Source organism: Notolepis coatsorum (assembly GCF_963971535.1).
Source record: "Notolepis coatsorum genome assembly, chromosome: 6".
Lineage (NCBI taxonomy): Eukaryota > Metazoa > Chordata > Actinopteri > Aulopiformes > Paralepididae > Notolepis > Notolepis coatsorum.
In genome coordinates this window covers 163,484,888-163,502,907 of record NC_140170.1, presented here as the reverse complement: position 1 = coordinate 163,502,907, position 18,020 = coordinate 163,484,888, and the positions used below count along the sequence as shown (strand labels likewise).

General features: G+C 45.0%; 1 protein-coding gene across 1 annotated transcript in view; it reads left to right on the top strand.

Moving 5' to 3' along the window:
- The first annotated feature begins 5,007 nt into the window (after positions 1-5,007).
- Positions 5,008-18,020, top strand: part of adamts9 (ADAM metallopeptidase with thrombospondin type 1 motif, 9) — a 110,068-nt gene continuing 97,055 nt past the window's right edge. Inside the window, 4 exon segments of the mRNA XM_084315798.1 lie at positions 5,008-5,407; positions 5,793-6,238; positions 8,002-8,167; positions 15,374-16,104. Coding sequence (XP_084171924.1) covers positions 5,308-5,407; positions 5,793-6,238; positions 8,002-8,167; positions 15,374-16,104 — 1,443 coding nt within the window. The 5' untranslated portion in view covers positions 5,008-5,307.

Below are 18,020 nucleotides of genomic sequence, written 5' to 3'. Positions count from 1 at the left end.
GTATTGCAGTTTGTCCATGTTTTCTATGGTGCTGCAATACATAGGAAAAACAAACAGGCCTGTAAAGACATGCATCATAGACCTCAAACGTGCTATACAGAGGATATATTCCTGGGATAGACTGGATAACCGAGGCGCAACTATGACCTATGTGTTGCTCGATGCCTCCCCCACAGCTGTGCCCAGAACATTTGGACATTATTGACTAATTGATACGTGATGGGGCGCAGCTGTGGATGGATGATTGTGTTGGGAGAGTGCCCCGGTTGCCTCCCGCCAGCTCTCTGCTAGTCTTTCCATGGTTTGCCTGATGAGATCATAGAGATACACCTGGGCTTTATAATGGAAGCCCACAGTCAACATGGCAGACCTGTCCTGGCGGAAGCCTCTGAACGTGAGTGTGCACACTCCCTTCTGCTATGTTGGCTTCAGTTGCATCCTCTAACTTTGTCCTCTACCCATACCACTCTTACTCCAATGCAGAGGCTACTCATCTGGGGCTCCTCAACGCACTACGCACATCTACCCCCAGTTAAGTGCCCCTCTGTTACAGCAAGCCACTGATGGCAGTTTCCTCTCCATTAGGTGTTGACCCAATGGAACCGGCCAGACATGGACATGGACATGAACCTCACTTTTGCTATACACAGAGCTTTTTCACTAATGCACTACACTGTGGTGGCACACAATCCCCATTTTTATTTTTATTTTTTTACGTTTGCGAGCAGGGTGTCTGCATTCCATCAGCACATAACAACTGATAAGAAACAGCAGCAGGCAGAATGGGCAGAGAGAGAGAGAGTTTGCCATCATTAGAAACGGCAGTTTAATGTGTGTTAAAGGTTGAAAGCAGTTGCCATGACAGCGCATCACATAGCAACGAGGAGAGGGGCGTGCCTGTCGTTGCTATGACAAAGATCATATAACTAAGGTTTCTTCCGGGTAAGGGCAGACTAAGAAACGATCTAGACACGAAGCTGACGCGAGCGGACGTGGATCAGAGACGTTCATCTCTCTCTCCCCCTCGCCGGTGGGGGAGGGGAGATGACACATCATCATTAGCTTCGGCTAACGGGAGAAGGGTTGTAGCTAACAACGAGGCCTTAGCCACCATTGGACTAAACAGCAGAAGACGATAGAATAATGAATTTAGTGTTCCATCAAAGACTTTTTCAAGGACAATACGAAATGGGTAACATCTGAGGCTTTGGTTTATGTAATAAACAACGTTTTCCAAGAAAGGTACTACGCGGCCTAGTGTCAAATTCTTATGCTTGCGGATTGCATTAAAGGGGGATGACAAAGATTGTACAGCCAGTATGAGACGTCGGAGAGATAAAACACAACGCAGAGTCAACGGATGAAGAGGTGATAACACAAGCCAACAGATGAAGAGGTGATACTGGCTTATTGATCGAAATCTTGTGTGTATGCTCATGTGACAATTCCGAGTATATCCGTCAGTAGTCTGTTTTCCCGGTGGAAGTAGCTGTTCAGTGTTCTTTTGGACGTGGACCTGAGACTGCGGTACCGTCTGCCAGACGGTATGAGCTCAGACAGTTTGTGGTTCGGGTGGCTGGGATCTTTCAGGATCCTGTGTGCCTTGCTGACGCACCGCTCTGTGAATAATACTGTCTATGGTGAGTAGCCTTCATCCGCAGATCCTTTCGACCATTTGCACCACTCTCTCCAGTGCTCGTTCTGGTTGGCATTTCCAAACCACTGTTCCTCCATGTTCCTTTCTTCTCCTACCCCTGCTCCCTGTTATTGAGTTTTTAGTTAGTGCACATTATAGGTTATTTTAGTTCCTTGTGTGTTTGCCTTGTTGCCTTCCCTTGAGTGCATGTTTGGCCCTGCGGCGACTTATAAACAGCATGAGTAAGTATCAACAAAATTCCCTTTGTGTGACTATTGGGCATTGGAGTGTGCGGTCGATTTTGATTATTTATTGTTTGATTTGCTTTGTAGTTATATTATTTAGTGGCAATTTGTTCACCAGGCTGCGCTGCATTCAGGCCACCAGCGAGGAGTCCAAAATTAGGACATTTCCTGTCCCTCCATCCACATTGTGTTTCTCTCACTTGTGATTACATTCTCCAAATAAAGATTCACCTCTGTTATACCTTCATCTGTTGTCCTGCTGTGTTACTGTGTTGGGAATCTAAACAACCAAGTCCAGCTCGATTTTCTCGACCTGTGACCTTGTGTCTCTCTTGTAAATCATTTACTGTCTGTTTCTATCCTCTCTTTATTAGATTCGATTATATTCAGATTCTGTAGGTCTGCCCTCCTTGTGGATTTGTCGTAGTTCTGTATACTTGTGGAGCTGCTTATTGTAATATTATGGAGTAAGACATGTATGTGAATTGTGTCTGACATTCTAATATTTCTTCTTAGTAGATAGCTAACCATGTTGGATCTATTCCAAATATCTGATTAATTATATATTTCATCTTCATCCAAAGAACCTCAATCGTTTTTTGTCAGTGTGCAGGATTTTTCTAATTACAGTTAAAAATTTAAAAAAAATTACTGAAACGATATTGTGTACTTATAAAACAAACTAAAATTAAATATAAATAAACAGAAAATGTCTTTAGTTTGAGTTTTTTGTCAATTTATTCAAATTTGTCAACATAGCAAGCATGAGGAGTCATTGATGCATATATTTATTGAGACTGGGATGTCTAACGTCTACATGACTGTATCAATTGCCTTCACAAGGTGATGTGTTTGTATCACACAATACCTATTCTGAACTTCTCAAACCGTGCATGACAAATACCCCCAATATTACCGGTATAATATAAAGAATACTAACACTAACACTAATAAAAACTAAACTAAAAATGTAAAACGAAATAAAAATAAAAACAAATGAAAAATACAAAACTATAATAACCCTGGTACAAAGACTCCACCCATGCGTGTGCACATGATGGAGAATGTGCAGTGCTAAGCATCTCTTCTGTCTGTTATCCAGAATTCATAGAACTGTAGTTATAAATCAAACTACTGTAACTCTCGTCTTATTCGTCCTGCACCTTCACACCCCATCCAGAGCCCTAATGTCAGCCGACCAACTGTTGCTACATGTGCCCAGGTCTAGGCTCAAAACCAGAGGGGACAGAGCTTTTTCCATAGCTAACTGTTAACTGTGGAATAGCCTCCCCTTCCATCAGGGCAGCCCAGACCCTTGAGGTCTTTAAGTCCCAGCTTAAGACTGATCTATTCTCCCTGGCCTTTGACCAGAGCTGAGCCTGCCTCCTAGGTCATTGCTTTTAGTCCGTGTATGCCTTATTTTTGTATTCTACTGCACTTTTTTTTTTTTTTTATTATTATTGCAAAACAAAAATTATTAAAAGTCAGTACTCAACACACAATGCATAATGAAACTAACAATCAAGGTGGCTAAAATGACATGCAAGTACAGAAACAGAAAACAAAAAAAAGTCTATAATAATATTTTACCGTATACAGTGTATATCCAACGAAATTACCAATTATACCAATGTCTTATACAGGATATACCCCTAATACCTATTTTCTAAAACCCTACACACATATGCTCCAGCTCGAACCCCCCCCCTCCCGGACCCCTCCTTGGATAGTACCTCCATTATCCCTCACTCCTAACCAGACACTACCATTATAAGCTAGCTTTTATTCTCTCCACCACTTCTAACCACATTGACATTTTGGATTCGTTGAGACCCAGAATTCTTGCTGTAGATATTTCTTGATAAATCACATCGAGATATGTAAGAAACCAAACCTTCCGGCACATTTTTTCCGGTTGAAACCAGCGTGATGCGATCAGCTTTTTTAGCTACTGTGATACCCGATAAGACCAATCTCTTTAGCTGTGGATTTACTGCAAACTCAAAAACATCATTCAATAGTAATACAGAGGGGTGTACTGGTATATTCCAAGATACGAGTTTTGATAATTTTCTTTCTTTCTTTTATCCTTATTCTATTTTTATTTATCTGAAGCTGCACTTATTTGTATTTGCACTTTTTGCACTTTTATATTTAGTATAATTATGTATTGTATATGTCTTTTTTCTTTGCTCTATGTTTTTATCTGTGAAGCACTTTGGTACAGTGACAACTGTTGGAAGTGCTATATAAATAAGGTTAGCACATATAATAAAGGGACATGTCAAACAACACACCCTGCAACAAATTCAATTAGCGTGTAGCGCTGTAAGGGACTGTCCAGATAATGGTACTGTAGGATACATATCTCTCACACTCAGTATAGTATTCATTCTCTCTCTCTCTCTCTGCTTTTGTGTGTGCTACTGAACAGAAACATTAATTTAACATTTGATGAACATGCTTTGGTATTGCTTTTGGAAAGGACATGCCTATATATATTTTCCCCCACTTTCTTCCAAGTGTTACCAAGGCCATCGTTCCACATCTCATTCACTATAACGTCACATGTGAACTGAAGAGCGGGGTGGGGGTGGGGTCACTGGGGTGGGGGGGGGGGGGGGGGGGGGTTAAAGTTATGCCTATGAATGAACATTGAAGTAGGTCTCACTTTTTGAAGAGGTTGACTTTTGAGCCTGCTCTTTGATCTCCCCCATTACAAAGCATCCCGTATAGACTCTCATTGTTCCGCTGAGGATGCTGCAGGCCATAAAACCATTAGGCAATTATGCCCCAACAATGCCTTTACCAGCGCCCCACTGAAGGCCTCAAATCACCGAATCACGTACTTCCCACCTTATACATTTAGTTGTTCGCTGATCCCGTGAACTTCCACCACCACACCAGTATAGAACCATATCAATCATATAGACTCCTGGCTCCTATCAGTGGCTCCAGCCCATTTCAGGGGCCCCCTTTTTTTTTTTTTTTTTTTTTTTTTACCCCTGTCACCACATCACGGAACGGGAGTGGCTTCGCTGCAGCACCCGTGTACCTTGCCTCGCTGAGCCCGCCCCTTGACAGGGAGAGAGCTGGTCCGAGCCTTGCTGGTCCGAAGCCCACTACGGTTGACTGTCTGAGCAACCCACCCTTTTGCAGTATGCATGTTCGCCAGGGAATAATCGAACCGCTCCTCACGACCCAGCAGCAGCGCAGCAGCATTTCGCCGGCCAGCAGGAACCCTCCAGCGAAGAGTCGCGGATAAGAGAGTTGGATGTGGCAGCGGGCGGACCGGAGGCGTGCGTGCTTGAGAGAGAAGAGAAAACACCGGAAAGCCCGAGGAGGTACCGGAGCCGGAGCACGGGGCAGCAGTGTAGGAGGAATACAGTGTTCGGGGCCGGCGCTCTCTTCAGAACGTGGACAATCATGCATGTGCTCTTCTGGGGGCTAGGGTTTCTACTATTCCCTGACCTCATGATGAACGTAGTGGCATCCGCGGGGAGATCGCTGTTGACTCCGAGAAAAGGTAAAGTACTAGTACCTTATTGTAGCGTTGCCGCTTCGCCAAATCTCCACAACTTTCTTTCCACACAGCGGTGCGCCGCTATTTTGTAACCGGGGGGAGAGACGGAATGAATGACTTTTTTTCTGGATCATTCAAGCACATGACATGTAATGCCTTGTAGAGACTTAGAAAGTTTAACTAATGTTTTCTCCCCCCCCCCCCCTTCGAATTAAAATGAACGGATTATTCTATAGTTTTATTATGTCTTCGTGAATGATTGATGCTGGGGAGACTGTAATGTTCGATTGCATGCAATTACATGCATTGTAATAAATGTGTTATTGCAAGCTCATCGTTTATTGCATTATCATCATAAAAATCCGTGTCTTGATTTTCCCCTCCTCAGCGAAAGAGGAGCAGACCGGCGGCGCGTACGAGATTGTAACCCCGGTGCGGGTGAATGAAGCCGGGGACAAGTTCCCTACGAGCGTGCACTTCAAACGGAAGAAGCGGAGCCTGGAGGACGAGAGGAGCCCCGCCGCCGGCAGCAGCAGCAACATCACGGAGGAGGATCAGTGGGCCTCGCCGAACATCCACTACAGGATCTCTGCGTTCGGACAGAACTACCACCTCAACCTCACGCTGGAGTCGGAGTTCATCGCACCGCTCTACACGGTGACGATCCTAGGAGTACCGAGAGGAGGAGGCAGCAACCTGACGGGTCTCCCCGCGGAGGAGGAGGAGGAGGAGGGGGCCGCGGAGGAGGACACGGAGCTGCAGCACTGCTTCTATAAAGGACATGTGAACGCGCACACGGAACACGCCGCGGTCATCAGTTTGTGCTCTGGACTGGTGAGTCTGATCTGATGGACACCCCGCCGTGCACAGTGCGCTTTTTAATACAACTGGAGTCTGGACCCAGGTTTTTATTCTGACGACGTTGCTTATTAGTATCATCAAATGATGATTGTGCTCATATCGTGTCCTTAGTGAATTAAGAGTTTGGAATCTTTGCGCAAAGTTTGCCCAACGTTATTAAGCGCCATAGTCTTGATTGATTGATTGAAAACTTTATTAACAGATTGCAGAATTGGTACAGTACAGTACAGCTCAATACATACAATTGTTAAGGGGATGCTGCAGACCAGAGAAATACTTTCGTCTTGTTTACATCAGGGTCCCCCATTTTCAATTCAGCATAACATACATACACAACATACAGATAGACAGTACTGCTACATCTATACATTTATGACATACCAGATTTGCAAATACAGTACTGTTTGAGATACCAAAAGAGTCCAGAAAAGAGAGTATATACCTTCTTTACCGTGTCTGCGTTACTATTAGTATGTAGTGTATAGTTTCAACAAGTGTATTTGTCTCATCCCTGACTTTTTAGAGAGGAGTGACATTTGTTTTTCTTGGCTCCTCGGCCCAGCAGCAACATCACACTGTAGTACGCAGCACATAGTAGTACTACAGTGACTATAATGACATATAGAGTGGAGTGCTGCTGTCCACTCCTGTTGTCACTGGTCACTCGTCTAAAGCCTGCCCAAATGCAGCGCACGCACGGCACGCACGTCCACTCTCGCTCTCCCGGTAGCCGGTGACGTCCTTTACGCACACCCGTGCAGCGGGAGTACGAGTGGTGCAGCTGCTGACGTCATCGTGAATGATTTGCTCCCAAGCGTGCCGAAGCACGAGTTTTGAGTGGAGCAAAAGTGCACCCGGGGTTATCCGTGGTAATAACAAGTGAAATGACCCATATGGATGTCAGAGAGGGTCAACGTCTTCCCAGATAGCTCCTTTACATTCGAGGAGATGAGTTGACATTTACAGAAAACACACTTTATTTATCCAAGACCCCCTTGGCCCACATATGTTATGAACAGGGAATGTACTGTATGTGGTTACTATACATTTTACTACTTTGCGTCATGGTACTTGTTTTCAGCCCCATCAGCAAAAATGTAGCGCTTTCTCTGTAGTGCTTGTTTTGGCTCGGCTCAATTGTCACTGGGGACCGTCTGAGTTTTGAAACGGTACCAAGAAATGTAATCATATCAAACCAAGTAGCCCCTGATAACGAGAACTGGTATGAGGTCCCTCATTAGCCGCTAAGTCATTTTGACTCAAATCTAGATTTGGAAAACGAGTGCCCCTTTCCACCATTTGCTTAGGTTGGCACTTTGCTCGCCTGGTTCGTATCTTTGACCTCCAAGTTAGCGAGTAGCCTATAGCTCTCTGACTGTGCCAAATGAAATGTAACAAGGCAAGGCCTCCACCGGGGGCGTGCCAAGAACGCCACTAAATATGGGCACATTGTTTCTCTGATAGGCATCGTAGACCTCATTCACCCCCCCCCCTCCTTTTCTCTTGGGGGGGGGGGGGGGGGGGGGGGGGCTGCTCTTACATGCATGCAAATTCACACAATTCACCATATAATTGTGCTTTTTTTAACAGTTTCGACGAATGCATCGGGGGTCTTGGCACGGCTCGTTTGTAATTCTCTATACTGGGGTGTGTCTGTGCGCAGTGATGTATTTGAGAAATGCACTAATGCACTAAAACTGTTCTCTCTCTTTCTCCCCCTCTCTCTCTCTCGCCAGCTCGGCACTTTCAGGTCTCCGGAAGGGGAGTACTTCGTGGAGCCCATACACAGTTACAAAGGGGAACACTATGAAGAAGAACACACCAAACCTCACATCGTGTACAGGAAGAGTGCAGCGCCCGAGGAACCCACCGACGGGGAGGACTCATCCTGTGACACTTCAGGTATGATGACCGCGGCGTCGTCGCCGATGTCCTATAAAAACCCACATGCGTGTAACACGCACGGACACGGACACACACACACACACTGACACACACACACACACACACTGACACACACACACACTGACACACACACACACACACACACACACACACACACACACACACACACACACACACTGACACACACACTGACACACACTGACACACACACACACACTGACACACACACACACACTGACACACACACACACACACACACACACACACACACACACACACACACACACACACACACACACACACACACACACACACACACACACACACACTGACACACACACACACACACACACACACACACACACACACACAGCTGCAGTGAAGCTTCTCCCAGTGGCCTCCTTCTGGTCATTTACCAAACTACTGCTGCTGCCTGCCGTACCTCCTGCTGCAGCGAGGAGGAGGGCCCTCAATCAGAACCAGAATCAGAATCAGAATCAGAATCAGAATCAGAAAGGTCTTTATTGCCAAGTAGTTTAAACATACTACAAGGAATTTGATTCGTTTGGTGCGACACGGACAGAAGATGATGGTAGAATCAAATGAAATGGAATATATAAACTAAATTAAAATAGAAGCACAATAGAATAGAATAGAATTATAAAATGAAATAGGCCAGGGCTGTAGTGATGATGTGGTAAAGTATATACACTAATTAGAATAAAAATAACAATACAGTGGGATGGAATATTTAACAGGGCTGTGTGTGTGTCTGTCTGTGTGTGTGTGTGTCTGTCTGTCTGTCTGTCTGTCTGTCTGTCTGTCTGTCTGTCTGTCTGTCTGTCTGTCTGTCTGTCTCTGTGAGTATTGCCCCCCCCCCCCCCCTCCACAGTTATCTAGCCTCTCAAACCAGTTCACAGACAGTAAGCAGCGGTAATCGTTGCATCTCCCGCACCGTCACCCGAGTCGCAATATGAACGTCAGCGGGAAGCGGTTATGTAACGGATGATTGAACCACCGCAGCGATGTTCATACGGCAGATGCGTGCCGAGGGAAAACGACCCGAGCTACACCGGCGATGCCGCTAAGCTCAGCGCAGCTAAATCGTTGCTAAACAGCTAAAATATAAAAACGTGTCTCTGCAGTGCCCAGACTCGTTTAAGACCGTAGGGAAGCACGAGATTCATCTAGTCATTATAATATAGTGTAATAATAGTGTTGACGTTTAGTCCATTTCAAGTCAGATTGTCCATCTCGTGCGATTTACTTTGAGAGTTACTCTTCAATTCGTAATTTCATGATACAGTAATACATCCTGATAACTTGACGTCAGTCATGTACAGTACGTGGTTAACCCTCTGTAGTGTGGTCGTGGAAGGGTTAACCTTCTGTAGTGTGGTAGTGAAAGGTTAACCTTATATAGTGTGGTAGTGAAAGGGTTAACCTTCTGTAATGTGGCAGTGCAAGGGTTAACCTTCTGTAGTGTGGTAGTGAAAGGGTTAACCATCTGTAGTGTGGTAGTGGAAGGGTTAACCTTCTGTAGTGTGGTAGTGAAAGGTTAACCTTATGTAGTGTGGCAGTGAAAGGGTTAACCTTCTGTATTGTGGCAGTGCAAGGGTTAACATTCTGTAGTGGTAGTGAAAGGGTTAACCTTATGTGGTGTGGTAGTGAAAGGGCTAACCCTCTAGTGTGGTAGTGAAAGGGTTAACCCTATATAGTGTGGTCGTGAAAGGGTTAACCTTTTGTAGTGAAAGGGTTAAGCAGAACGGTTGAATTATCACAGATGATCCCAAATGATTCCAGTTGTTAACTGCAGGGAATCAAACCCAAACCTGTAAACCGACCAAGGTGGAAGCTCCACAGCGCAGCAGGTCTGCCCACTGCAACACTATAGTGTTGGGCTCCGCGTCCAGCTCTCACACACACAGGAAAAGCACTTTGTAAGTTCAGTCTTGTATCATCCCATCTCAGTTTACTGTCATAAGTTCCTGTTGACTCTTGCACTTCCTCTGCTCCTTTGATAAGCGGGCCGAGTGGACCCACTGCCGCGAAGACACTGTGTTGATTGTACGACAGCGGAGTGATGCCATCCTCAAACATTTAAGCGCTCTTCACTGTGAAAATAAATCCGGATTGTGTTTTTTCTTTTGTATCTCTGTGAGATATGTTTACATGCATGCTTGTTTGCGCTTGTTTTGTGCGTGCAACATGCGTGAATGTGTGTGTGTGTGTGTTTGTGTGATGTCTCTGTGTCTCTGTGTCTCTGTGTGTGTGTGTGTGTGTGTGTGTGTGTGTGTGTGTGTGTGTGTGTGTGTGTGTGTGTGTGTGTGTGTGTGTGTGTGTGTGTGTGTGTGTGTGTATGAGTGCGTGCGTGCGTGCGTGCGTGCGTGCGTGTGTGTGTGTGTGTGTGAGTGAGAGAGATAGATAGATAGATACATATCATGGCCTGAAGGGGAAGTGATTTGAGTGAGAAGCATGCGTTTAGTCAAACATGGACAAATATTAAACACTATTCAGTCTTGTACAAAGCTCCTTTGTAACCGTGTACGTTTTGAAGTTTCACCAGTGCCATGAAATGGATCCACTTGTTTGCTGTGCTCAGGCAGACACTTGTATAAATGTATTTGTATTACACGTGTTAGGCTAGGCTACACACACACACACGCACGCACGCACGCACGCACACACACAATGGGAACAAAGAGAGGTCACTCAACAGACTTTTGAAATCAATGTATTACTCACATATTATGTACACTACATCAAACAATAGACAGTAGACTATATGTATCTGTCTCCATATCAGGGCTCTACAGTGCGACCATTTTACTCGCATTTGCCCCTAAGAATATGTGTGTGCGAACCGGAAAAATCAATTACTTGCACAGTGTGCGAGTGAAGATTACAACCTCAGTCGTGCTTTTTTCTCTCCGCTGCTAATCGTTCAAAAACTACAAGTCCCACATTTCACTCAAGCCAACGGTCCAATCACAGTAGAGTGACGTGACTGGTTTCAAGGGAAATAAAGGAAATGAGAACACGGTACAAACACGGCTGATAATGCTAGCCAAGTTAGCACACACACATACACACACGCACACAGTGGGCCAGTGACTTTGGTGTAGGGGTGTAACAATGCATCGCAACGCATCGATCCTAAGGGGAAAATTCAACTGCATCGATTTGGAAAATGTTAGAATCGATTAGAATCGCAATTTTAATGTGTACACAGTGTTATGTTATTCTCATGTCACAGCCAACACAACGACATACGCTACTGCATCAACGTTATGATTAACAAAGCAAGGCATTCGTTTTGTTGCATTAACGTTACATATATATTACTATTGCTATCGATAAATCTAAAATCTATTGCTATTGGTAAGACTAGAATAAGTTACATTAACTTAATGTTACTGTCTCGGAAAAGTCTCGCGTAGCGCAATGGCGGACTTTCCGGAAGTAAAAAAGCAAATGAGAGCTTCCGATTGGTGGTAAGAACAGCAGAGGTGGGTGCAAGCGGTGTGACGTAATTGGCAGAATCGACTGTCAATCAATGGTCTACCTGACACGCAAACTCATAAACAATGTTTCTGTACTGGAGGTGTACAGTATTTCAATAGGCAACCCTGAAAGGATTATTTTTCCAGAAGAGCAACACTAGCCAAAACATAGGCATTGTATGCATAAAAGGGGCAAAAGCTAAAGTTAAGTGACTGTTACTTTTGTAGCAGTAGTTCAATGTCACTGCCTTTTTTATTAGGCCTAGTTGTTGGCTACAACTTTGCCACAGTAGGCATTAATCACTTAATAGTTCAAATGTATGTGTCCCGTTCCCGTTTGCACACGCAGATACACACACACGCACACAGTGGGCCAGTGACTTTTGTGGTATGTGCTATTGCACAGATGTGTGTCCCGTTCCCGTTTGTACACGCACGCACAGTACAAATATACATTTATTTAAAAAAAATAAACTCTGTTACTTGAAATATTTTCTGTGTGCTTTAATCGCCAATGACGTGTTTAGACGTCATTCCTCGCCATGCGTAATCTGCCAAATGACATTTTACAGCGTCTTTGAGATCAATATTTCAAAAATCTGTCATGGCAATCATATTTCACCCACGGAGACTTGACGGGTGCTGCAGATCTCCTCTCAACTCTCCAACGGTTCAAGACCGCCATCTGGTGGCCGATCGGCGAATCGCCAAAACCGGAAGTGAGCGGCCGGAAGTGGTGCTCACCCATATTTCGTCCGGCCACTCGCTATCGCTCCCGGGGCTCCATCTCGACACACTGGATAATCGATCGGTTGCCCTAACTCAATAAACAACGTTATTTGGACGTATATAGTATTATACAACCTGGAACTGGACCAACTAGATCGACATCCCATAATAACGATCTTTTTGCTCCAGTAGCATCGCCCAACGCTACGAGGAAGCTGCGGTGAGTTTCAGCGTGTTTTATTACAATTATCCATATAAACTGCTCTGATCTATATATCGCCCATACTACATAAATGATTTAACGTCGGCCACGGACTTATAAACCCCCCCCCCCCCCCCCCCCCCCCCTCCGGTCACCAGCAGATGATGAGGCATGACGTTTAGGACCTTGTACAATTGAAATTTTTAATCTGACGTCCATCGGTATCAAACTACATTTGATGATCTAATATGTATTTATGGCTATAACTCACGTTCTGCAGAATGCTGCAGAAAACGATAAAACACTTATACTTTAGACCGTATTTTAGTATGAATGTGTGAATGAAAAAGTAGAACGTTGCTACATCCTAAACGATAGATACTTGACGTTGAATGGGCCATAGTAATGTCAATTTAGCAATACAATTTAAAAAGTTATAGCCCTGCAAAGAAGGGGAACATCTCCATAGATTTACAGTGGTGGCAGAGAGGGGATTAAGATCAGAATAATCCCTGGCAGATAAAGGGTTAGATCATCAACATGTGCTCCTTGGGAAAAAGGTTAGCGTAGAGCCCTGCATATATTTTGTATTATATACATCAAACAATAGACAGTAGATTATATGTATTACTCTCCATACATGTAGTATTATCTACATCAAACAATAGACCGTAGTCTATATGTATCTCTCATCATACATTTAGTATTATGTACATCAAACAATAGACAGTAGTCCATATGTATCTCATCAAACATGTAGTTAGTATTATGTACATCAAACAATAGACAGTAGACTGTATCTCTCATCATACATGATGTAGTATTATGTACATCAAACAATAGACCGTAGTCTATATGTATCTCTCATCATACATGTAGTATTATGTACATCAAACAATATACCATAGTCTATATGTATTTCTCATCATACATGTAGTATTATGTACACCACAGGTCGGCAATAGGCGGCCCGCGGGCCGAAATTGGCCCGCCACCAATAACATCTGGCCCCTCAGATTATTTAAAACATTTATTTATTTTTTATTTTCTTTTATTAATATATCAGACCAACTAGGCTAGGCTATATGTTACCTATAATGTCCAATTAGAGAAACTACCACCACCTAAAGAATGCTTATACTTTGTTTTATCCATGTTGAGAGTGAATAACAGGTAGGCAGCGAGGTGTAATGTAGCGCTTGCTCAACATGAAAAAAGTTGGTGGACAGCGCCTGGTTCTGAAATAACAAACAAGCAGTGTGGTGTGAAATTAAAACACCAGTTCAGTAAACATTCAAACTTTATCTTTACTTATATATGACTGTGACGGCACCACACATGTGAACAGTAACAATGCAATTAAACTGAAGTCAAATCAGAGCAAAAAAAGCTGAATCCGCTTCAAGAAGATGCGCTACATTAGGTATATAAGGAATTACAACGAGACATTTATTAACTAAATAAAAAATACAATTTGGCTTTTAACCCTCTAAAGCCGGGCGCAACACTAGACATGTTTTGTAAAACATTAAATATCTTTGGATTTGTTTGTGATAAAGACTTGCTTTATTGTATCGGAATCAATTGTCATCTCAAAATTTAGTGCATCTCTCCGAGAATGCGCGGATGTAAAGCATAGAATCTTGAAATATCTAGATTGGTTGTTTTTCTCTGGACTGCATCTAATCCACTGTATCTATCCATTTATCATATATCTATGTCTGTCACTATAGCCAATGGAAATGCTAGTCACGTGGACTGGGAGAACCAATGGAAAATGCCTATTGTTTCTCCAGTGTGCTCCAGAGAAAGGGCCGTCAGATAGACGCATTGGTTGCGTGTAATGTGCGATAGACCGATAAGAGAGAGGCGCTTGTCTCTGGTTTTATAATAAAATGGCAAAAAGACAAAGGTATAATGTTCAGTGCAAATGTGTATGTCGTTTACAGTTTATTATGCCACCTATGCAGCTCGTTTATTTTGTCCATTCTCTGCCTCTGCCACAAATGTATGTCTTAGTTATAAGGTGGTCTGTCACAGAGTTAAAATGTTTTCACTATCAATATATTAAATTAGCCATAGTTTTTGTTTCTGGCCCCCCATACAATGGCTTGGAAAAAATGTGGCCCTCGGCCAAACTTAATTGCCTACCCCTGATGTACACCAATAGACAGTGGGTAGTGCGCTCCAGTCTCTGGATATGAGGACTTCTTGCTCTGTTCTGTCATCATGGCTGAGTGCCAGGCTTACCTAGCATGAACTTCTTCCCCACTCCTCTCCCACCTCTCTCTGCACACGCTCTCTCTCTCTCTCTGTTTACTTTCTCTCTCTCTTTATCTCTCTATCTCCCTGTCTCCGAGAACCCTGTTCTTCAGTTCTCAGAGAGGGAGAGAGGGAGAGAGAGAGAGAGAGAGAGAGAGAGAGAGAGAGAGAGAGAGAGAGACTCCGGGGCACTATTCATTTTTCAACTCGTTCTTTCAGTAATAATAAACAGTGAGAGTGAGAGGCAGCAGTGTTTGTGCTTTGCGCACTCCCAGATGGTCAATTAAACGGATGCATCTGTACAATAACGTCCAACAGCGTAAACAACAGAGCCCGTAAAAACACGGCTTCATTTTCTAAATGTGTACGTTAGCACGGCGACCCTTAGCGCTTATCGGTCTCTCGGTTCTGTCCCGTCATCCCCCAGTGGCGCACCGTCGGCGGTCTTTGTGTATTTTTTATACCCGCTCCCGTTTCACCCTGCCTCCTCTCTCCCCCTGTCCCCAGGTCATAAACACAGACACAAGAGACACAAGCTGAAGAGGAGGCCGGAGACGAGCACCGTGTCCCACCCGGCCCCCATGTCCCCGGCCCCCGTGTCCCACCCGGTCCCCATGTCCCACCCGGCCCCCATGTCCCCGGCCCCCGTGTCCCACCCGGCCCCCGTGTCCCACCCGGCCCCCATGTCCCCGGCCCCCGTGTCCCCGGCCCCCATGTCCCACCCGGCCCCCATGTCCCCGGCCCCCGTGTCCCACCCGGCCCCCGTGTCCCCGGCCCCCATGTCCCACCCGGCCCCCATGTCCCCGGCCCCCGTGTCCCCGGCCCCCGTGTCCCACCCGGCCCCCATGTCCCACCCGGCCCCCATGTCCCACCCGGCCCCCATGTCCCCGGCCCCCGTGTCCCACCCGGCCCCCATGTCCCTGGCCCCTGTGTCCCACCCGGCCCCCCCCGTGTCCCACCCGGCCCCTGTGTTCGGCAGCAGCATGCTCAGTGACTTGGAGACGCTCAGGGCCGGCCTGGTCAGCGATGCCTCGGCCAGATCAGAGGGTGGCGGTGGAGCAAACGGCGGCGGCACTAGACCGTCAAATGATAGCAGCGGGGACTCAGGACCTCACAAGAGATCAAAGCGCTTCCTCTCCTACCCGCGCTACGTCGAGGTCATGCTGGTGGCCGACAACAAGATGGTAGAGCACCACGGCAGCAACCTGCAGCACTACGTCCTGACCCTGATGTCCATCGTGAGTTCTGCTCCCTAGAAGAACCCAGGCACTGTTTGATTGGTGTGTGTGTGTGTGCGTGTGTGTGTGTGTGTGTGTGTGTGTGTGTCTGTGTGTGTGTGTGTGTGTGTGTGTGTGTGTGTGTGTGTGTGTGTGTGTGTGTGTGTGTGTGTGTGTGTGTGTGTGTGTGTGTGTGTGTGTGTGTGTGTGTGTCAGGGCTGTACGTTAACTTTTTTTGCACATAGCACTGGTGCTACAGAGGTTGATAGTTTTGTAGCACAGGCCAAAATCTTGTAGCACAAGTATAAAACGTGTTATATTTGTAACAGTCACAAATGTGCCTATTGTATTTGTGTTATTTAGTTGCAGTGCCATGTTTGGCTGTCATTTAGTATATCGCCATGTGTTATTATTACTATAATAGTAATACTCTCATATGCTATTTTCAATTAATATCATAAACAACATAAGGAATATTAGCATAATTTTGAGTGGACTGAAGGAATGAGTCAGCGTTAATAGTTTTAAATGCAAATAATTTATTGAAACATAGAAGTGGGGTCGGTTGGGACACACACACACAATGGGGGACCCTGATGTAAACAAGACAAACGTCTTTCTCTGGTCTGCATCCCCTTAACAATTGTGTGTATTGAGCCGTACTGTACTGTACCCATTCTGCAATCTGTTAAATAAAGTTTACATTCATTCATTCACACACACTGTTTCAACTCACCACCCCCGCATCATATTGTAGTCTAGTCTGTCTTCAAACTTCCACTCCTCTCGAAATTTTTTATATTTGAATATCAACATTATCTGTCCATCCTCAGTTTACTATAATATACTCCTGTCCTGAGTCCTGACTAGTGACTTCATCGTCTTTCCAAACGCACGCACGCACACACACACACAGGGAAGGGGAGAGTGCCCCCCCATTTCCCTTTCCACACTGTGTCTGCTGGCTCTGCCTCTGATCAGGATTAGCTTGTTAGCTTGCTAACGTTGTAGTGATTGTAATGGTACATAAACGTTAATTTCGGGCGATGTGCGCATAAAGGAATGGCGACGGTGCAAAGCATGTAGATGCATTTGACCCGTTGCGAGAAGAAAAAAAACACCACGGACTTATTTCGGGACGTGTAGGCGCACTGCTGTGTTACGCAGCAGCAGTGCGCACCAACACGCTGCTCTGCTTGCAAGCACGGATAGGGCGGATATGACTCGTCGAGTTGTCACGGAGTTTTTTCAAAATAAGAGTATCATATGCACCTGAATGTTGCTAGCTGTCGAGCCTAGTTATTATAGCTGGAGCTGCGCGTGGGCAGAAATGAGACCCGCTACAGGATTTTCAAAATAAGAGTATCTATATGAACCGAATCCCTATCGCACCAGTGCTAGTGAAGTAAATCCATTCATCGCACAGACCGCTGTTGCTGTAGCACGTGCGATATATATGTCGCACTGTACAGGCCTGGTGTGTGTGTGTGTGTGTGTGTGTGTGTGTGTGTGTGTGCGTATGGGTGTGTGTGTGTGTGGCTGTGTCTTTGTGTGTGAGTATGGGTGTGTGTGTGGCTATGTGTGTGTCTGTGTCTATGTATGTGATCATGCTTTTGTAGACAGAATGTGTCTGTGTATGTGTGCAATGTTTGTGTGTGTATGTATGTATAGTGTATGTATGTATGTATCAGAATCGCAATCAGAATCAGAAAGGTCTTTATTGCCAAGTAAGCTTGCACATACAAGGAATTTGCCTTGGTCTTTTGGTGCATCAACATTACAGTTTTTCTCAATTGCTTTGGTGCATTTCTCTGATCAGAATTAAAGTTCTCATAACTGTTAGTGCATTTCTCAAAACAATTAGTACAAACTGCAAAACCTAGGTGATAACCTGCAGAAGCCTGTCACTTGCTCAAAATGGATAATTCATTCCTCAA